This window comes from Panthera uncia, chromosome D4 (genome assembly GCF_023721935.1).
Source record: "Panthera uncia isolate 11264 chromosome D4, Puncia_PCG_1.0, whole genome shotgun sequence".
Lineage (NCBI taxonomy): Eukaryota > Metazoa > Chordata > Mammalia > Carnivora > Felidae > Panthera > Panthera uncia.
This window is the reverse complement of record NC_064807.1, coordinates 76445167-76467721: the sequence shown is the minus strand read 5'-3', so window position 1 is coordinate 76467721 and position 22555 is coordinate 76445167. Positions and strand designations below refer to the sequence as shown.

The 22555-nt window shown below is 46.3% G+C and overlaps 1 protein-coding gene across 1 annotated transcript in view; it reads left to right on the top strand.

The window, feature by feature from the left end:
* The window catches only part of BRINP1 (BMP/retinoic acid inducible neural specific 1), a 125465-nt gene extending 104365 nt beyond the window's left edge, over positions 1-21100 (top strand). Inside the window, exon 7 of the mRNA XM_049627879.1 lies at positions 18773-21100. Coding sequence (XP_049483836.1) covers positions 18773-19913 — 1141 coding nt within the window. The 3' untranslated portion in view covers positions 19914-21100. The remainder of the gene's footprint in view (positions 1-18772) is intronic.
* Positions 21101-22555: the final 1455 nt, after the last annotated feature.

Here is a 22555-nt window from a genome sequence, read left to right as displayed (position 1 = left end):
AGGAAGGAAAGGAGGAAAGGGGAAGGAGAGAAGAAAGCAGCAGGAAATCAGCTTGGGCAGTGCTGGATTCATCAGGTTTCTGTGCAATTCCGTAAGTGTGGACTGACCACCTCGCCTCCCAACCCAATGCCAGACCCTGAAAGTCACTTAAATATGCAAGCAGCAGGGCCTTTGTCCTCTAAACATCATTATTTAGCATCAGAAGGTGCTTTGGAGAAGGACAGGGTTTGAACCAGAGGACCTGAGTTCAGTTCACGGCTTTGCTGTGTGTGGGCCAGCCTACATCCATAATGGGATGCTCCTGAGAGCCCTGGGTATAAAACTCGTGCCTCGCGTGGGCAGGTGCAGGTTGAGTACTGCACAATTACCCCTCACGTTTCCCTAGAGTGGCTATGTTCTTTGTGGGAATTCTGCATTAAAACTCACTTGGGAAAATAGGGGATTTTTTTTTCCTTAAGCAATTTGAAAACAGCTGGACTCAGTTACCTTGAGGTCTTGCCCAAATGTAGGAGAAATATCACTCCCAGAGATTGAGAGAATAACAGTTCAACTCCCAAATATTGGTATAAGGTCAGTAATTGAATCTTAGTCCATTTTAATGAGTAGCTTGTACTTCAGACTAAGATCTTTGGCCCCAAATTACAGTGGCCTTTTAACTATATCTCCCAGAATCTACTGTAACCACTTTTCAATCTATGTTGCACGAGGAAGTCAGAGTTATTACTTAAGAAGCAAATTCGGTCTTGTCGCATCTCTGCTTAAAGCCTTTGGTGATGAATCACTGCTCTTAGGAGGAAGGGCAAAATCGGTTTTTTAAATTTGTTTTTAAGATGTGTTTTTAATTTTTTAATGTTTATTTTTGAGAGAGAAAGAGCACAAGTAGGGGGAGGGAAGAGAGAGAGAGAGGGGCACAGAGGATCCAAAGCAGGCTCTGCTCGGACAGCAGTGAGCCCAGTGGGGGCTCAAACTCACAAACCCTGAGTTCATGACGAAGTCAGACGCTTCACTGACTGAGCCACCTCAGCGCCCCTTAATTTGTTTTTAAATATTTATTTTTGAGAGAGAGAGAGAGAAAGAGAGAGTTCAAGTGGGGGAGGGGTAGCAAGAGAGGGAGAGAGAATCCCAAGCAGGCTCTGAGTTGCAGTGAGCGCGATGTGGGGCTCAAACTTGGGAAGCGCAAGATCATGACCCGAGCAGAAGTCCAAGGCTCAACCGACGGAGCCACCCAGGGGTCCCAGGAAGAGTAAAATCTTAAGCTGACCTATAGTTCTGCCATGATCTGGCCACTGTCTACCTCCTGTCTGTGTTTCATGCCTCTTCTTGGCTCTCACAGCTACATCCCCACTAATGTTTCAGTTCACGAGATGTACATGCTTCCTTCTTTTTTTTTTTTTTTAATTTTTTTATGTTTTCATTTTATTTCTTAGAGAGACAGAGTGCAAGTGGGGGAGGGGCAGAGAGAGGCGGAGACACAGAATCTGAAGCAGGCTCCAGGCGCTGAGTTGTCAGCACAGAGCCCGACGTGGGGCTCGAACTCACGAACCGCGAGATCATGACCTGGGCCGAAGTCGGACGCTTAACCGACTGAGCCACCCAGGTGCCCCATGTACATGCTTCCTTCTGCTCCACAGGGCTTCACATAGGCTGTTCTCTCTACCTGGAATGTGTTTTTCCTTTTCCCTCCCTTTCTGTAGCTTCTGTGTGTCCTTCAGAACTCAGCTCCAAAGGCTGTGCTCCTTGCGTTGAAAGGGTGTTGGGACCCATTTGATATCCTAACATCCTTAATTCCCAAATGAAACCCCAAACCTCAGGCTACCATAATACCTTTGTTTATATGTTTCTATGTTTATATGGCTCTCTTGTGAGACTGTGGGTTCCAGGCGCATACCTGTACCCATGTTCTTGACCACTTAAACATCATAACTTCTTCACATGGCCATTGGCACATGGTAGCTATTGAAAAAAAACTTCGTTCGATGAATGGACAAATAAGTTATTTTCTACGTGGAATGGGGTCCCAAAGGCATGGTGATGTTGTATTTTACAATTGTGCCCGTTGCCATATAAATAATTTAAGGGTTTCTTCGCATAAACTGTGTGTGGTTAGGTCACCTTCCTCATTCCTAGGTGAAAAAGCTGAGGCTGAAGGAGGTTAAGTGCCTTGTCTGAGGTCACTCAGGGAATTTGTGAATAGACCGTGATTAGAACTGAGGCCCTGAGACTGTGACAGTCCAAACAGTATGGTCACATGGAAACTGCAGATGGGAGATTGTCTTCAACTGACCTGGATCCAAATCCTGAAAGTATCTCTTGTTACATATGTTACGTTGGGAAATGTACCCTATTGAAGAAAAAAAGAAAAAAGCAACAGAAAGAGGATGAAAATACACACTTCCCAGAGTCTATGAAATTCAACAGGATGAAGAAAAACCCGAAGCACTGAGTAGGTCCTTCACGTCAGTGCGATTTGGGGTTTCTTTCCTATGTGCTGTCACCTGATTTTTGTGGAGGTTAGAGTCTTGTAAGGCAAAGCAGATTCATGGCACTTTAACTCGAGGGCAGGCAGTGTAATTATTGGCATTTTCCGATGACTTTGGTTTATTTTTACTTCTCATATTCACATGGCCTTGATCCAGCAGTCCGGGTTTTCGCCAAGCAGCGTGTAATTATGCATTGTTGAGATGAAAATCCCTTGGGGGCGTCCACCTCAGGCTCCAATCCTGGGGCCATGGCTTCTGAACCCATGTCAGCTTTTAACATATTTCTTGCTCCACATAGTGTTTAATTGGTGTCTATGGAAAGATTCTGGCCACCAAGATAATTGTTATCCCTACTATGATGACCCTCAGTATCCATGCTGGTTTTGATTCTTCTCTCTGAACCCTATACTTACTTGCCTCTGGATTTAATCTCCATAGACTCCTGCAGTGGAGCAGAGGGATAGGACTTCTTATATTTTATTTGAACTGAAGTCAATTTCAGTTTATTAGACTGACAGTCTCTGCTCTGCCACTTATTAGATGCATGACCTCCAAAAATCTCTAAACCCACCCAAGCCCTTTGTTTCCTCATCTGTATGGTCAGGGTAATAAGAATAGCTACCCTATAGAGTCGATGTCCCAGGCAATTTATAGGATATATGTGAAAACTCTTTGTAACTTACAAAAAAAAAAAAGTGCAGATACAATATTAATATAATCAAGAACACAGGGGTGGCAAACCTTAGATATTTGATGGAGACTCTGTTTTTGCCCCCAAGAAATGAATGTTTCCACTGGAGAAGACAAAGCATAAGCCCGACCACACGTAACAATATAGTAAACAGGCAATGGGATTTAAGATACTTACGACTTCGGGGATGCCTGGGTGGCTCAGTTGGTTAACCGTCTGAATCTTGATTTCGGCTCAGGTCATGATGTCACAGTTTGTGGGTCCGAGTCCCATGTTGGGCTCTGTGCTGACAGCGTGGAGCCTGCTTGAGATTCAGTCTCTCCCTCTCTGCCTCTCTCTCTCAAAAATAAGTAAATAAACATTTTTAAAAAGCTTAAAAAAAAAGGTACTTAAGACTTCAGACTCTGGAGCGTAACAGGCCAAGAAGAAGGTACATTTACTAACAATGTGAACTTGGCACAGTATTAAGGTTTCTGAACTTCATTTGTCTAATGGGTATGGTGGAGATAAAAATCATGCCTAATGTTGGAAAATCAGTAAAAGATCACGTATGTCACTTTTTGCATATAGTAAGATGTCAAAGCACAAGGCTCCTCACCAGACAAAATTAGAGACCAATAGTGTGTCAGTCAATTGAAAAAGTTAAGTTAAAATGGAGACTCTTAAAAGGCATATACATGCTGCACATATATAAACACATTTTATTTTAACTTAAAATGTCTAAATGCATATTCCTTGGCCAGCCTTTTGAAGTAGGGCCAGAATCTTTTTTGAGGGTGTTGGTATATTTGATTTGACATTCTGCTGGCTTTCTTGCATAAACCAGGCCCGTAATTGCATAACATTTCCAACTCTGGTTTATTCAAAGTGAGGAAGAGCTCGAAGACTGTTAAGACAATCTAAACAGTGGTAGATTTTCATGTCCCAATCATTTTCAGGTACTTCCCCCTTTAGTTAAATCGATGACATTTTTTGGCCAGCAAGCGTCTTTCTAGAATTTCGTTCACAGCATGCAAATTAGGTTCCACAGAAAAAGACAGCTCATATTTTAATTGATTTGACTTTTAATTCCATGATATAATAATAGCAAATACAAGTGGCAGAAGCAGATGTGGGAACAAGCGTGTGTGTTATTTGGAGGGAACAGACCAGCGAGTCGTGAGTATTCAGTGTGCCGTGAGTGTCACACGTTTGTCTGAGGGAAGGGAGGGAGTCATTGTGAGGTGAGTCACTCACACGGAGGCCAATTACGTGAGCTCGTCCTGAGACAGAAGCACTTATTCCAGCTAATTTTCCACTGTTAGTGGGGCAACTTGTGTAAGGTCATATAGTGAGGAAAAAAATGATCATAACAGTTAACGTATGTACCAGACACAGTTTTAAGTGCCTTCCGTATATTTACTCATCGAATCCTTACAGCGGGCCTATGAAATAGATTCTGTTATGGTTCCCTTTGTGAAAACAGAATTTGAGTAGCAGTAGAGGTAAGAAGGGAGAGAAATTCGTTCCTGTTGCAGAAGACGGGAGAATCCCCTGGCCTCTTTGCCTGGATTACTCTATCTGTCCTTTGCTTTTCAGATCAAAACCACACTTCTTAGGATGCATGTCCTGACTCACTAGACCAGTTTGCGCTGCCCTACAGGATGTCTTTACTGCATCCCACATGGCACATTCGCAATGGTGTATTTCATCCCAGACTTACCCTTCTTGACCACAGATTCCGTGAAGGCAGGGACAAGTCGGTCCCTCCGCCTCACAGTGATGGAAAAGGTGCCTGGTGCATAATTACACAGTCAGCGCTTGCCAAACTGAAGCGAGGGAGGGAGCTTTTGAGATGGAAGTTTTAGGACGATGCAGGATGATGATGCTTTGCATTCGGGGCAGAGAATGGTTTTCTGTTCTGGAAAGCAGCAAATAAAATAACGTATGTAATCTTAATTGTAAGATTAATTTCATCCAGAAGTGGGAAATCAGAAAACAGAGAGAGAGCAGAAATCGACATGAGTGCATAGGCTTTAAATCTGACAGCCTGGTGTTAAATCCTGGTGAGCTGTTTGCTCAGTGTCTCTGGTCTTAAGTGCCATCATCTGTAAAATAAGGCAAAAGCAGCACTTCGCCCACCGAGCTATTGTAAAGATTACCCAAGATAATATATGCAGTGTTCTTAGCATATAGTAGGTGATCAGTTAACATTAACTCTTAGTGTATTGGTCTTAATTGTTATTGAATAAGATTAGACTAGACCCATATGGGGGCGCCTGGGTGGCTCAGTCGGTTGAGCGTCGAACTTCGGCTCAGGTCATGATCTCACGGTCTGTGAGTTCGTGCCCCGCGTCGGGCTCTGTGCTGACAGCTCGGAGCCTGGAGTCTGCTTCAGATTCTGTGTCTCCCTCTCTCTCTGCCCGTCCCCCGCTCATCCTGTGTCTCTCTGTCTCTCTCTCTGTCAAAAATAAACATTAAAAAAAAAAAAAGATGAGACCTATATGTTGAGATGAAACTCTGGAGAAATTGAATACCTAACTATGGAATTTGTATATTATCATTTAGGTGATGAGTAGAGAGGAAAAAAAAATTGGAAGGAATGCTATGGTTTAGTAAATCTCTGCTAGCCATTTGAAATATGAGCTAGAGAATCGATGGAATTTTTCTCCCGGGTGTAAAAAGATTCAGTATTTCTTCCCTGGGTTGTCATGAGCTTTACCACTGATCTCTGGATCACAGCAGTGGCTCTCAAACTAGAGTGGGCATCATGATCACCTAGAGGGCTTTCCAAACATGGGTTTCTGGGCCCCACCCCCAGGGTTTCTGATTCAGCAGGTCTGGGATGGTTCCTGGGTTGCAGATGATACTGATGTTGTTGGTCTGGGGACCACACTAACCTTGGATTAGAATACTCCTCTCAATGGCCTAAGTACACCATCACCTCACTTGGTAGAAACGAAGCAAAAATGAATCCCCCTGAGTGAATCCTATAGGATATTGTGATGTGGGGGGAAAGGAGGTGATGTCTTTGGTTGAAAAAGTTTAAAAACATTTCAATTAGAAAGAAAAGTAAAGTGAGATGGGTCATATGTATATATTTTTCAAACTTCTTTGGCCATCGAACCCCTTTTTCTCGAACTTTCTCAAGAGAGGGGGTCCCTTAATACACAACCTTACAAAATCAATGCCTTACACCAGATTAAGAGGCAGCGACCCAGATTGTTTGGTGTGGTACCACAGGTATCCTTCCTGTCAACAGATCCTCATCTTGAAGCTTGTCTTCTTGGAGCTGAGTTTCTCACACCTTCTGCTTAGGCAGATGCTAATGGCTTTGTATCCCAGCAGGTACCAGTCCTGCTGAGAGGTGGCATGAGTCCTAACCAGCAGCAGCCAAAGTAACAGCAGGAACGTATTCAGTTCCTGGTATAATTAGAGAATAAATTTACCCCATTAGGCTCGGGGACATTCCTAACCTTTAAAAGTAAGCTAAGACAAATACCTTCTGTACAGGTTATTTTGCTTTGCAGAGGGCTTTCACATCAGTGATTTGATCTGATCTTTATACATAAATAACCTGTCAGGGATCTACAGCAATGATTAGTCTCCCACTTACAGGTAAGCAAACTAAGGCTCACAGAAATTAATGACTGGCCTGGCATTATGAAATAATATCCTTCTGCTGCCATTCTACATAGGCATTGTCCTTTATTCTTGCCAAAGAATATTTACATGAATATTTTCACTGAATCTTCATGTACTCATCCGTTCGTTCCTTCCTTCAGCAGATACTTAGTGAGTGCCTACCAGGTGGTAAGAACTATGCAAAGGGGAGTAGTGGAGCTGTCGACGAAACAAGGGGGACCTCACAGAAAGCTTGAAATCCAGCCCATAAAATAAAACTGGCAGAGGACCAGTCTCACGCCCGTACTTTACCTTAGGAATCAGAGGCTCAGGAAGGTTAAACGACATAAAATTATGAAATGCATAAAATAGCATAGCCATCAGGGACCCTAACAACTAATTTATTCCTGTCATTTTATTAAAGAGTAAAATGAAACCAAGTCTCGGTCAGAGTAGTTGTATTAGTTTGGTATTGTTGGGTAGCACATACCAGAGGCTTAAAGCAATAGACATTTACCGTGTCCCAGTGTCCTTGGGTCAGGAGTCTGGGCGTGGGATAGCTGGATCTCTGCCTGTGCTTCACAGGCAGGAATACAGACGTGGAGTTTCTGGGGCAGAACCCGCTTCTAAGCTCATTCAGGTTGTTGGCGGAATTCGCTTCATGGTGGTTGGAGCACTGAGGTCACCATTTCCTTGATGGTTGCTGGCCAGGGTTTGCTCTTAGCTCCTGGAGTCCACTCTCCAGTCCCTGTACGCCAACCGCCTGCACCTTCAAAGGAGCAAAGGTGCAGTGAATCCTGCCAGAGAAAATATTCTGCTTGTAAAGGGGCACGTGTGGTTACATTAGGCACGCCTAGATAATCTGCGTATTTTTAGGTCAACTGTGCCAAGTTAACAGGCCACAATCACAGGAGAGATATTTTATCATTTTCACAGATCCTAGGGATTACTGCTGGGAATCTCAGGGGACGAGGGGACATGTTTAGAATTCTGCCTCGTACAGTAACATAGGTTGGTAGTAATGGAATAGGGAAGAGATATCCTGAGTTCTCTTTGGGGCTCACAGTATATAGAAGTGTCAGTATCTATTGCTATATAACAAGTTGACCCAAACTTTAAAGCACCAACCATCATATTATGCTCAGGACCTATGGGTCAGGTATCTGTGCCAGAATTGGCTGAGTGATTCTTCTGTTCCATGTAGAGCTGACTTGAAATCACTTGAATTGGTATTCAGCTGGCAGCTGGATTGGGCTGGAGGTTCCAAGAAAGCTTCACTCATGTGTGTCTGGTGCCTTGGAAGACACAGCCAGAGGCTGGGCTCAGCTGCACACCTCTCCCTGCCCAGCGTTTCTCCATGTGACCACTCCAGTCAGGTGGTCAGACTGCTTGTAGGTGGTCTCAGAGCTCAGAGCTCCAAGAGGGAGTTTCCCAAAGCTGCAAGTCTCTTGAGATCAGAATCCATACACTGGGCGAATTGCTTCTGACTTCTTGTATTGGTCCAAAAAAAGTGTTCGATTCTCTCCAGATTCAAGGGAAGGAACATAGATCTCCTGTCTCTGAAACAGGTGGATCTGTGAGCCACCTGCCATGCATAGTGGGTTTTGTTTAGTTTTGCAGTGTAATATGTTTTAGTCTAAAAAGAGTGCACTCTTCAGAGAACTTGTGAAGAAACATTTTGTAATACAAAATTGCCCTTTAGAACCTTTGTCAATCAAGATGGTTGTTTAGTGTGTTTATCTTAAGGTTTCCGCCCCTTGCTACATGTTTCAACTTAGGTGCATATTTTTTTTTTTTTTTGCTGTTGTTTTGTTGTTTTGTTTTGTTTTCTTGGAAGCTGGTTAAAGGCAGAGAATGTTCCATAATATGATTTCATTATTCGCTGGGTAAATGTATAGTGTGGGTATTTGACGTGGGAAGAGGACTCTGCCAGTTACCGAGTATTCCAAGTATGTGTTCTAGAATCGGGGAAATAACTATAGGAAATCGTCGCTGGACCCACTGTAGGAAAGACCAAGCTAAAACTCTGTTGATTACCTGACTTCCATAAACACTTATTCTGCCTAGTGGACCACAGTGACATTTTTGTCTTTGGGAATTGGTATCAGTTTAGATCCAGTGTCCAGTAATCCTTGAAAAGTGTGAGTTTTTTCTCTTCCCCAGTGCGTAGTCACCCCAGGTAAAAGGCTACCTTTGGGAGAGGTCGGGGGAAGGTGAACAGCGTACGTTTCTGCCAGAGTATGGGGTTCTTCCTCAAGGGGATGATTCTGGCTCTGAGCTTCTAGGTACTACTTGTGTGACTTCAAACAAGTCACATAACCTCTCTGGACTCTGCTTCCCATGGACCAGGACTTGTCTAAGCATCATTCAGCCCCAGGATTCTGAAAATCTGTCACTCTAAACCCACAGACAGCTCTCCCTGGAGCAAATTGCTATGTGGATAGTCCCTGACCTACTCATTTTTGTGTGTATGTGTATGTGTCTGGGGGAGGGGAGGGTAGCAATTTGGTGACAAAGACCTATTCTGAGTGCGTATTAAATTGTCCTATTAAAGAAGAGGTGCAAACCCACAAATAACCCCAGGCTGGCTCAGGGCAGTTCACTGTCAGTCAGAGAAGCGTACAAAGTGCCGTCCCAACGATGGGGCGACGAAATGTTTAGCTAAGGATATCTTTGGCGTTGCTTTTCTATTTATGGGGGTAAAAAAAAGCAGGCAGCCAGTGAGGCAGAACCCCACGGCAAGCCAGGGGTGTACCGCGTGGGTGAGGGGTGTGGAGATGTGTGCAGGCAGCTGGGTTTCGCCAGGAGTGATGTAGAGAGTTCCTTGTAACCAGCACTGCTGGGCGTCTCTCCAATCTCATCCCTGTTTGTCACTCTGAATTTGCAGCAAGTAGGGCAGTTTGACTCACTCCGCTGACGTAAGGCAAGAAAATAGGCATCTTCAGACCCTTTCTGTTGTTTTTAGTTTAGTTGTTTTGTTTTGTTTCTTTCTTCCCTGGGGCTCACAAGTGGCTTCCTGTTTGGAATAGAATCTAGAGGCTCAGAGGACCGAGTCAGAAATAGAATGAAGTTCTCACAATATCCGTGGATAGCTCTTTCTTCTCCTCCAGGGCCAATTCCAGTCCACCTCCCCACCTCCGCCCTCCAAATTGGCCAGCAAGCTCACACACGGGTGAGTTATAATCCCAGCAATGTGACAGCCCGCTGGTGACGTGCAAAATAAGTCACGTCTCCTCCCGGAGCCTGGTTTTTCCTATCGTGAAAGTGAGATTCATGATACCCTCTTGAACCCAGCCCACAACACAGAAAAGTTGTGACGCTCAAATTAGAGACCCAAACAGGAGAGCTTTCGGGGCGCCTGGGTGGCTCAGTCGGTTAAGCGTCCGACTCTTGATTTCAGCTGCGGTCATGACCTCAGGGTTCGTGAGATCGAGACCCATGTGGGTCTGCACCCTGAGTGAGGAGCCTGATTAGGAGTCTCTCTAAATAAAATGAAATAAAAATGTAAAGTACAGCTGCCTTAATAGCATAATTCTGGATGTTTTAAAGGAATTTTTTTGAAATAAATGTTTTATTGAGGTATTGAAGACACGGAGAAAGAGAAGGTATCACAGATGTACAGCAAGATGACTTGTCACAAGATGAGTTCACACATGTACCCAGCAGCACCCAGATACAAATTAGGGCATTATCCACACTGCAGAACCCGCCTGCGTCCTCTCCTGGACACTGCCAGCCTGCTCTCTGGGGGAACCACTCCTCATCGCTTCACTCACCGCAGCTTGGTTTTGCCCCTTTCCATACCTAATATGTACCTTTAGTAGGTACTTTCCAGTTTTCAAATTCGTTGAACCACTTTTCTCTTCTGCCACTAGCATCGGAGAGTGTCACTTGGGGCACATCCTTTTGCTCAGACTTGGTGGTCCCCATCTTTTTTATTTGTATTCTTTATTTGATTTTAGCCATCCGGCTGAAGGGGTATGTATTTCATTGCAGCTTTTTTTTTTTTTCCTGCGCCTAGAGTGGAGAGCCCGATGTGGGGCTCCAACTCACAAACCGTGAGATCATGACGTGAGCCCAAGTCAGACGCTTAACTGACTGAGCCACCCAGGCGCCCCTCTCATTGTAGTTTTAATTGGCATTGTCCTGATGACTAATGAAGTGGAATTGTGTGTACTTATTGGTCTTTGGAATATCCTTTACTATGAAATGCTTGTTCCTATCATTTGTCTTATTTTCCCTATTGGTTATCAGATTTCTTCTTACTGCTATATAGTTTCTTTCTTTCTTTCTTTCTCTCTATTTCTTTCTTTTCTTCTTTCTTTCTTTCTTTCTTCTTTCTCTTTCTTTCTTTCTTGGGCAAATCACATTCATTATACAGTGGGTGCATTGTCCAGAAAAATAAAAATTGTGATAATTGCATCTACTCTGATTGAAAGAGACCCAGGAAGGAAGGGCAGACCCTAGACCAGCATAAAGTGCCTTAGACTAGCCCAGCATCCGGCCAGTCTAGGAGTTACCTGTATATTATAAATGCAATCTTTGATTGGCTAGAGGTATTGCAAATGTACTCTCTGACTAAGGGTTGTCCTTTTATTCTTTGATATCTTTTGATGGGTATATTTGATGGTAATATAGCCCCCCCCATTAATCATTGTTTCCTTTATGGTGAGCTGTTTTAAGTGATCTGTGTCTCCGCCAATATCACAATAATGCTTCCCTATGTCTTCTTCTAAAAGCCATTCTGTTGATGTTGGTAGTATTGTTACTATTATTTTACTTTTCCCCTTTAGATCTGTCCTTCATCTCTCTATGTTTGCGGATACGTAAGAGATTGTCAGGAAGATGTTCTGTTGTTGTTGCTGTTTTTATATCAGTATTCAGCTGACCCAGTGACATTTATTGAATTCTGACCCTGGGTTTATAATCTGTAACTACTTACTTCAAAGGGACCGTTTTCTGTGTGAGCCAGATGGACACAATAGTTTGTTTTCACGAGAGACACTGTGCACCTACAATATGTCGGAAGCTTTATATATAGTAGCTTACCTGGTTCTCAAATGTACTATGTTATTACTCCATTCTGTAGCTGAGAAAACAGAAGCTTTGGAAGGACAAGCAATTAGCTGAAGGTTAAATAATGAGTAGCGGAGCTATGATTCAATACCCAATCTTTTTCTGACTCCAAAGCCGATGTCTTGCTCTCTCTTCAAACATCATGGTGACAGCATTCATTAAGACTGTGGAGGGTGAGTAACCAGAGAGACTAGGGTACTAAGCTACAATCAACTAGTAACTGAGAGCGATATTTTTACCCAGAGCATTTATAAACCGCAGCTGGTTGTTTCTTGCCCTCAGTAACAATAAGGGCTAATGGTTAGTCATCACTTCCTTTCACTGCAAACCTCCCAGGCGTATCTGATCCTGGTTCTGAAGTCACAGTACGTGTCACCTTCCCCATTTGACAGACAAGGAAACGGAGAATCCACGAGGTGAGGGGACTTATCCAAGGTCACATAGCAAGGTCAAGTATCCAAGGGCAAATAGTGGTAGAACAGGGTCCAGGATGTGTTTTAACCAGCCGGCTCGCGCACCTGTGATCACTCCCCACCACTGCACCCCTCGTTGACGTAGATGACCCTTAGTGTACTTCATGACTGTACGGAAGCCCGTTAGCCCCGATTATTACAAAAGATTGTACTTTCTAGCCTTGGGGTCTTAGTCGCTCATTTCTGTGCCTGGCTACTGCCAGGAACAATGAACCGCTCTTGCAGCCCTGCCCCCGGGAACTGCTTGTGCCTTCAGCCTTTCCGTCACCCCCAAAGAGGCTCCCGGGTCCCTCCTTCACTTGTCTCCAGCACATCCATGCCCCAAAGCAAAATGCCGAGTTTGAATATGCAGCTGATGTTGTCTGTCACCTCCTTCCAGACACAGATCTGTGTAATTGCAAAAATTGTTTCATAATCCTCCCCAATTAAGCTCCTGACAACCTAATTTTAAAGACTCTAGTGGATTTCTACATGGCTGTTCTCCCCATTCCTCCTTCTAACCTCTACCTCTGTCCTCTGCAAATAAGACCGATCACTTATTCCACGATGCCAGACTAGAAGGCATCTTCACTGCGGCAACGGACTACAAAACTCTTCTTTTGGTCTTTCCTTCCTTATTGCTGTGAGCCATTCAATGAGGCTCTGACGTCATTTCAAAAACCGAGACAAGCAGGGAACACAGGTTTTTAAGGCAACAACAGAAAGTCAGAGAGGGGAATGAAGGATTAAAAGCTAAATCTTTTTCTGGGGGAAATGAGGCACACAGAGTCGGTCTGATGGCCAGTTATGATTCACACTAGCACATCCAGAGGCCAAGGCTTCCTTCACTTGAGCCCTGAACATTCTGACACCATTGACCTATTCATTGTTATCAGCACGTTGCCTTTAACAGGCACACGCACGCAAGTGCACACACGCACGGTCATGTGCAGCACAACCGAAAAAAAAAAAAAAAAAGGCAAAAAAACAAAAACAGTGCATCATCAGAAGCCTAGAAACAACTGTTTTGCCTTCCCGGTCTAGAATACGGTCTACAGAGTATACATTTTGTGGCGTATCACTGAATTACTCAGACACCCATTACAATGTCAAAGAAATGCCAAGGAAGAAGCACAGGGCATAAATAAAAGAATAATTCAGAGCTCCAATTTCATTTTTTTTCATTTCCTCTCCACTTTTAAATAAACACTCCTGGTAGGCAAACGGGAATTATGGATTATAGTTTTCTATTTTAGCCTAGATCTGTTTCTCCCCCCTCTCTCCTTGGCACTCAGTTTGTGTGATCTTCCCTAAAATGCCACTGGCCTGGCACTGCATTCCTGTCTTAGGCAAAACCTCCAATTAAAATCAGCGGGGAGTTTGCTTGAATTAGGAATCCCAGCCTGGGCTCCCCACCCGGGTGGTTCTGAAAGGGAGATGTGTGTCTTTGAAGCCAGTGATGGGAAGCCCTGGGTGGCATAGCCTCTGTCCTCCAAATGACGAGCGACTCCAGCTGTGTCACTGGGAGACCTGTCAGGTCGCCAGAAAATCCTGGCTGAGGCAAAGACAGGGGCCTGCAGGGGAGCATGGCCTGGAGCCTAGCTTCTCCTCGGGTCTGGGTTGTCAAGGGTAAGGAAAGCACAGCGGGGACTGGAGGGGAACACCGGGTTTGGATCCAGAAATCCTGAACTCTGGTCTGCTACATCCATGCTGTGCAACCATGGGAAAGTCACCGTCCCTCTCTGGCCTTCGGTGTCCTCTCAGTAGAAGGAAAAATCACAAAGGAGTCCTAACTCAGGGGGTTGACACGAGGATAGAGGGATAACAGCCACAATGTAGAAAGCACTCAGGAGACACTGATCCTTCGCTTCACCTAAGCAGCAAAGCCTCAGCGTTCAGGTGTACACATGAGGGGGATGGGCTGAACATTTCCCAGTCTTCTTCTCGAAGGTTTTCTGCTTCTGTGGTCCAAGCTGCTGCACGTGGCCCTCGGAGGGAGCCCACCAATCAGGCGCCAAGGTTTCCGGGCTTTAAAAATAAAAATGCAGGCTTCTGCCCTCACCTCCTTCCTCCTCTCCTCCCTCCCCTCAGCACCCCTCCTCTCCCGGTCAGATGAATTGAAATCCCATCCAACAGAAAGATGCTGATTTGGATGTATTGGAGTTCATCTTTGGCTGCAAGTGGAAGATGTTCTGGATCCCCAGGGACAGAGAAAAGCCTTTTAAAACTTGGTCCCCGTTGCCTCACGCTGACTGCCTTGCGGTGGGGCTGTGTCAGCCCTTTGTGAGACCCTCCCCTCTGGAACCGGCCTATTAAGCCACTCCTCTGTTGCCAGGGTTGAGGCAGGCTGTCACCAGCTAGCCTGGGAAATGGTATTTATAGATCACAGTCCCTCCTACCCCTGGTCCCCAGCCTTTCCCCGAGCACTTGTCGGTGAGCTCCAATTATCTGTGAATGGAGGAGAGGGATCCTGGCAGGTCCAGAGGAAGCGGGGAATGTGATAATAGGCCCTTCACACACTCAAACTTGCAGTATTTTTCCATGATTTCGATCTATTTCTCTTCTCGTGGCCTGTTTCCTCCTTCTCCTTGCCTCACCGTCATAATGTTACATTCTAGTACGCAGCACCAAGCGTGGTGCCTCTGGGGTTAGAGAGCGTGGAGTGTGAACTCAGAGTAGCTCTGGGTCTCAGACGGGCGTCTCGCTCCTCCAGGGCTCAGTATCTCCATCTGTGACTCAGTCAGATGGCGTGTGTGAGCCTGCAGCCCAGTGCCTGGTATACAGTGAGTGCTCAATGGTTGTAAGCCGCCGACCCCCGTGGCTGGTTCGGGGTGCCACGCGCAGTGGAGCGTTGCCAAATTTCTGAATACCACTCACTCATCGCTGCCCAGAGCACTGGTTGCCGATGGTGTAGGAGATGGGCCTCGACTGAGGCAGAGTCCTCATTGTGGGAAGCTGCTTGGATCCGGCACAAACACATGAAACCCTGGAATGAGCTCGTTGTTCTGGTTTTGCTCTTCCCCACAGAAGGAGGTCCTGGAAAGCAAAGGAAAAGTTGGCCAAGCTGGGAAGTCAGGGTTGTCACCAGTAACATTGCGTCGGGTCTGCGACACTCAGCCTCCGCTTCCCAGAAAGGGCCGAATCGCCCTCTGAAGGCCCATCCGGCGTCCGCGTTCCCTGAGCCTTTGGGTGCTGACGCATGAAGGCCTGGCCCAACGGCTTCATTTCTGTCCTCCCCTCTCTGATTCCGTCCTCTCGTGGTGGCCCTCTCCAGTGCCCTGCTCCCACGTTGTCTCATCCTCTCCTCTAGGTCGGCCTCCCCCGTCTCCCCCAAGGTCTCCAGCATGGAGACCGGCTCTTTTCTTGCCAGCCTTCCCCGTGCTCCACCTCCCTCCTCCGCGTTCTCTTTCCTCCTGCCCTGGGCCTCGAGCTCCCTGCCCCCCCCCCACCCGCACGCACGCGGCCCCGCTTTAAGTCCTCTGGCTGTATCATTAATGCCTTCTTTGATACGGCCCACAACCTCATGATTATTCTGAGGTCAGGAGATGCAGGTGCCAGGCAGCTCACTGATGCGCCTCAGAGGGCCTCTGTCCCCAATCCCTCCTGCTCGACAGGGCTGGAATCCTAATTCGCCGCTAGCCCCTTCGCTCTTTGCAGCATCACCAGGGACTTTCATCTTTTTATTTCCCCCACCGAGGATTCTGAGGGCTCAGCCACAATGAGGCATTGATTCAAGGGGTGAGGGCTGCGGGGCTGACAAAGGGTCCCAATGATGGGACACGAGAAAGGGGGCGCTCTGCGGGGTTATAGAATGCCTTGCAGATGGGAACAGAGGAGCTCTAAATGGGGTACTGTCCTGTCACTTGGAGAGGGAGTGACAGGGGCAAGTGTGGGCCATTTGAAAGAGGCATTTTGGAATGACGCTCTCGTCAGATGGAACCGTGCAATCAGAGACGTGTGGCGGGCCCTTGCAGCTCACAAAAATATCAGATGACTCATAGCCAATATTCAGTCAATGTTCTGGTTTGGGAGGTGGGAGCCGCAAAGCTCATTATCATTCCAGCTCCGTTTCCTGAAGGCTGGGCCTGCTGCTGTTCTCCAGGCTGTAATAGGATTGGTCTCGTGAAGCAGACACTGGGGAGGGCTGGAGCTGTGTGGGTGGACGGGATCGGAAACTAATACTGCAGTCCAGAGGGGAGAAGAGAAGTTGGGGTTTGCTTTTTGGTTTTTTAATGGAGAATACGAGAAAAATACTAATTTTGTGCGTTCAGTCATTCAGCGAACATTCATCCCGCAAACCTTTGGGGCGCCGAGCTCGGGGGTGAGATGCTCAGGGAAGGACGGATCTCCCCTCTCAAGCCCTCAAGCCTGGAGGGGAAACTGACAGGGGAAGCGGGGGTCTCCAGTACGGTCTTTTGAATGTGGCCGGGGAGGTTTTATTGCCGGGGCTGGGTGGCTCTGTGGATGTAAAAGGCAGAGCGGCTTTGAGGAGCGCACTAATTATTCCTCCATTTTCTCTTGGCTGATAAGCAACTTGCTTCAAGCAGAGCATTCTGGGAAGCCGTTTCAACACTATCCATTTTCAAATGTCCCACAGAACAAAATGGCTCCCCTCAGACTCCAGAGAGATAGTGAAATCCCTGAGAGTGTCTCAATACCTTCAAAGGAATAGCTTATTCTCTGGGAGAAGAGTGCTTACTGTTATTACCTGTTTCAATAATTGATCTATGCCAGGCTCTGTGCTAAATGCTTTAACTGTATTACCTCCCTCCATCCTCTCACCCGTTGCCTAAGATGGGCTTTATGATTCTCATTTTAGATATGGATACTGGGGCTTAGAGACACAAAGTGACTTGTTCCTGGTTGCAGAACTGAGTTTGGAACTCAGCTCCTCTTGGGCCAACACACATGCTTTGTCAACATCGGGTTCTACTCTCTCCCTCGTGGCTCTTGGGCTCAGCGACCACGGCGGCACAGTGGAAGTGAGACAGTTGATGGATTGCTGACATTTCCTTGCACAGGCAGTCTGATGCAAGAGGGCTTCTCTTTCCGGTTTCCTAAAATGGGGGGCATGAGCCACTGCCACCACCATCATTGTCACCATCCGCATGACCACAGCACACTGCAACCTTAAGGAAGGCTTTCTTGACTCTTGCTTGACATATATTTTAAAAACCAATAGCTATGAGCCAGGAGACTTCTCCGCTCACTCGCTGTATGACATTGAGTCCATCATTTCGACCGCTGAGCTTCTCTCTGGCATGTGTCTAAAATGGAGCCGAGAGTCCCTTTGCAAGAATAAGAAGAACTAACTTTTATCGAGTCCTCGATAACCTAGCAGGTTTGGGGATAAGCCTTCACATCAAAATTCAGGTAATCCTCAGCACAGCCTCGTGTGGTGGTGACGAATAGGAAGGTAGAGGAAACTGCCCGGCACCGGGAAAGTGGAGGAGCCAGGATTTTCATCAATCTCCCAACTGGCCTCACATCCCAAGCTATTTTCAGGGTGTTGTTGTGAGGCTCAAGTGAGAAAATGGGGGTGAGTGTGCCCTGTTCAGGGTAAAAAGTGCCAGGCACAGGTAAGGGATTATTCGTTGCACGGAAGACAGCGGGAAATGACTTGTGCAGAAATGAGGAAAGACGAGAGGCTACCAAGCTGACTGCCTTCCGTATTTCTCCTCATTCTTCTCCTGCTTCCTATCTGATCTAGTATCCGTCTCCATCGGAATGTTACAGTGGCCGGAACCCCAGGGACAGGGCGTGGGTAGCGTTTCAAAAGCATCGAGGGGCTGTGGGGAGGGGGACCTAGAGGTACATGTTGTGACGGGAGTTCCACTGACTTGAGAATCTGGAGCTCGGGGAAAAAATGGGGCAAATAACATCTTTCTTACATGTGAGGATCACGTAAGATCACCAGGATGGACACACCAGACGATCTCTAGGACAATATAAAATATAATTTGTTTTTGGTTGAAGTCGTTGGCCATTATGTAACTTCCTGGGAGGAATCTGGGAAGAAGGTTGAAACAGGAGATTCAGGTGAAATGTACTGGCCTCTAAGTGCTCCCCTGTTTGCTGATTTTTAAAATCTGTGGTCATCTGGCAGGGGTGTTGGAGTTCAGACACTAGTTTCTTGGGTCAAACTTCTTTGGGGCTACAGGGCAGTGGAATCCTGGAGCTGGAAGGACCCCAAAGCACACTTACTCCAGCCCCTTCACCTCACAGATGAGGACACTGACCATTGGAGGGGTGCAGTGTTATTCAGCGGGTCGGTGGCATCACAAGGGACTCCAGTGTATATTCAGAGCCCTTCCTACCATAACCGTCCTACCCCGTCCCTTCATCTTTTGCGCACCTGCACTTTGCCTACTCAGTTGGGTCACCGTGACCAGCCCGCCCCCTGGTGGCTAACGATATCCGTTTTCCTTCCGCCCACTTCCCCCCCTCCCCCCCCCCCCCCCCCCCCCCAGGACAATTCAGCAATGGCTTGCAAGGGTCCAGTCGCTCCTCTACTGCAATGAGAACGGGTTTTGGGGAACCTTCCTGGAGAGCCAGAGGAGCTGCGTGTGCCACGGTAGCACCACGCTGTGCCAGCGCCCCATCCCCTGCATCATAGGAGGGAACAACAGCTGCGCCATGTGTAGCCTGGCCAACATCTCCCTGTGCGGCTCCTGCAACAAGGGCTACAAGCTGTACCGGGGCCGCTGCGAACCGCAGAACGTGGACTCGGAGCGCAGCGAGCAGTTCATCAGCTTCGAGACCGACCTGGATTTCCAGGACCTGGAGCTGAAGTACCTGCTGCAGAAGATGGACTCGCGCCTCTACGTGCACACCACCTTCATCAGCAACGAGATCCGCCTCGACACCTTCTTCGATCCCCGGTGGCGCAAGCGCCTGTCCCTCACGCTCAAGAGCAACAAGAACCGCATGGACTTCATCCACATGGTGATCGGCATGTCCATGCGCATCTGCCAGATGCGCAACAGCAGCCTGGACCCCATGTTCTTTGTCTACGTCAACCCCTTCAGCGGGAGCCACTCGGAGGGCTGGAACATGCCCTTCGGGGAATTTGGCTACCCGCGCTGGGAGAAGATTCGCCTCCAAAACAGCCAGTGCTACAACTGGACTCTCTTGCTGGGCAATCGGTGGAAAACGTTTTTTGAGACGGTCCACATCTACCTACGTAGTCGGACTCGGCTACCTACCCTACTGCGGAATGAGACCGGCCAGGGCCCGGTGGACCTGTCCGATCCCTCCAAGAGGCAGTTCTACATCAAGATCTCCGACGTGCAGGTGTTCGGGTACAGCCTGCGCTTCAACGCCGACCTCCTTCGCAGCGCCGTGCAACAGGTCAACCAGTCCTACACGCAAGGCGGCCAGTTCTATTCTTCTTCATCCGTGATGCTCCTCTTGTTGGATATTCGGGACCGAATTAACCGCCTGGCCCCTCCTGTGGCCCCGGGGAAACCCCAGCTGGACTTGTTCTCCTGTATGCTCAAGCACCGCCTGAAACTGACCAACAGCGAGATCATCAGGGTGAACCACGCCTTGGACCTCTACAACACCGAGATCCTCAAACAGTCGGACCAGATGACGGCCAAACTCTGTTAACCTGGGGACTCCTTGCCACGGGCTTTCCCTTTTGTTGTACACACATAACAGAACAAAGCAAAGCAAAGCAACACAAACAACAATTTGTAAAATGTAATTCATAATTCAAAGAAAAGGAAGAAGAGTCTGCATTCGTTGGAAACTAAAACGTTCTAGCAACTGTATAAAACCGTTGGGCATGTTTGTTATTTCTATACTCTGTCATGAAGAAGGGTCTCAGCCTTTGGAGGAGCTTGGAGGGGTTGCTTCTTAGGCCTCAGGTGCTGTATTGTGGGGGGAGAACGGGGAGAGCATATGCAATGAATTGCAAAGATCTCTGCTGTGCAGGTGCTAAGATTAAACACTAAAAAGAAAGAGAGATATATGTAATGTACAACCGACACTGCCATTTTTCCTTGTGGGAGGAAATGGACATACATAAAGATATTTCTTGGGTTATGATTTCTTCCCTCTTTATGCCTAATTCCTTGTGGTTCTTTCGACTCCTTCTTGCACGGGGGCGACAGTGCTATCTTACCCATAGAGCTTCTTTCATTCGGAATGAACTGAAGCTAATTGAAGGGGGACAACAGGTGGGCTTAGGGGGAGAAGCATAAGCCTCATCACAGGGTGTTAAAACAATAAGGAACCTTATACATCAGCTGTCACACTCCTTGATTTAGCTTGTGAAGCAGGTGTGGGGAGAAAAGGCACGCCCAGTAACCCACGGTTGCTGCCTGAAGAAGGATTTGAACTCTGCCTTCTGAGCCCCTTGGCAATGCTCCTTTTTCTAAATTCCTCTGGCCTCTTTTCTGGTTTCTTTTCCAGCTACACTGCCACAGGACGGAATGTTTTTCAGTCTCAGGTTGTTTTGATAGCTTTTTTTTCCCTTTTTTTTTAATGGAGACTCCTTTCACCTACTTTTTCCAAAAAGACATGGTGTCAGATTTCCTAGAAGTGCTTTGCATATTAAAATTTCATTTAAATACAAATCAATAACCACAATAGACTAAAATGGGGTAGGTTCTGAAGTTGCATTCCTCACTTCACTCCTCTGCCAGGCACCTCCCCCAAGTCTCTAAAAAATGATCCTTTCATTAACTCAGAACACACACTCACACACACGCATGCACAAACTAACACTGCCATTTCTCTGGCATCTATGAAAGTGAGAAGCCTTATTTTGGGACTTCGGAGCAAAATTGAAAGGAGAAACTCAAGAAAGAAAACTCATTTCAAAGCACTCCTGCAGAAGATTTGGGCAGATATCCCTTCGTAGTATTCAGGATCTCTATGTTTATCTTTTTTGCTGCAGTGGTACTTTCTAGAGGTGCTTCAGAGCATCTGAATCTTCATTTCTGTATTGTCAGAGGAACAGGATCACAAATTTCAGGATCAGAAGAGAAAATGGAATTCCTCTGGTCTAAACATGTGCGCAGAGTGCGAATCTCCTCTCTGCCATCTTGGGGAGATAGCTGCTGTTCACCGCCTGGACCATTTCTGGGATAGGAAGCCAATTGGCTCTATCTTCTACATTCCTTGCATTCCTCTTTTACTGAAAGGCAACAATAAGATTCATTCCATTTTGTGTTATGAGACAGATCTAATTATTAGATAGTTCTTTTATACCTTGGCCAGCTTTTACATACCTTCTACTCACTGGTTCTAGTTCTGGAATGTGCATTTCTCTCTCAAGTTAATGCTGTCCTAGATAAAATAGAAGGACCTGTCTCAAGTGTTAGCAGAGTCTGTGATAATATGACTCAAAGGGAACATCATCCCCAATATAGTTTAAGAGGAAAGAAGGAGAGGGCTTCAGTGCATAAGAATTACCTAGTATGTATGTGTACGTATGTGTGTGTGTATTGCTGGGGGGGGGGGGGGGTGGGAAGGAGGGAGTAAGTCTTTTTATTTTATTACTATTTTTTTTGTAATGGTAAATTCCAACTTTAATGTTCCAGTTTTTAGTATGAATTAGCATATATTCTGATACCAACTTTAACACTAACACGCACTTCACATGAACATAGGTTTTTTGGACCTTAAATTTTGAAGATTCAGGATTCATTTAGATTGGAAATTCTTTCATGCCAGAGATCACATAGCAGCTATTCATCAAGCACAAGATTTTGCAGAAGGTCAGCAGATCGTCAAACATCTCTCCAGTGCCTATTAGATGAGTGGGGCATGTCAGAGAAACAAAAATTCGTAAAGACATGGTCTATACTTTTGTGCCACTCGCAAATTAATGAAAAATACAGACTTACGAATCAATTTAAAGAATAAACAATAATTACAGTACACCATGATGAGTGAGTGCTATTGAGGGGTCAGACACACAGAGAGGAGCCCTAAAGAAATAATTTTCTCGTTAATGGGGTTGGCAAAGGCATTTTATATGGGCATATTTATTCTGAGTGTTGAAGTGAATCAGACTTGGGCAAATAGCAGGAGCACAAGGGCCAAAGGAACAGAGAAGGCAAAACCACAAAGGTATAAATGGTACAAATATGCACAGTATATTTGAGGGTCTGTTAACAGCTTTAGAAAGGTGTCATTTTAAATGGTAAGCCTAACAAGGCCAGTGAGGATTTTAACTCTGTATGAGAAGTTGAAACCATCATCCATGAACTTCATGACCTGAAAAATGAATTTAAGACTGA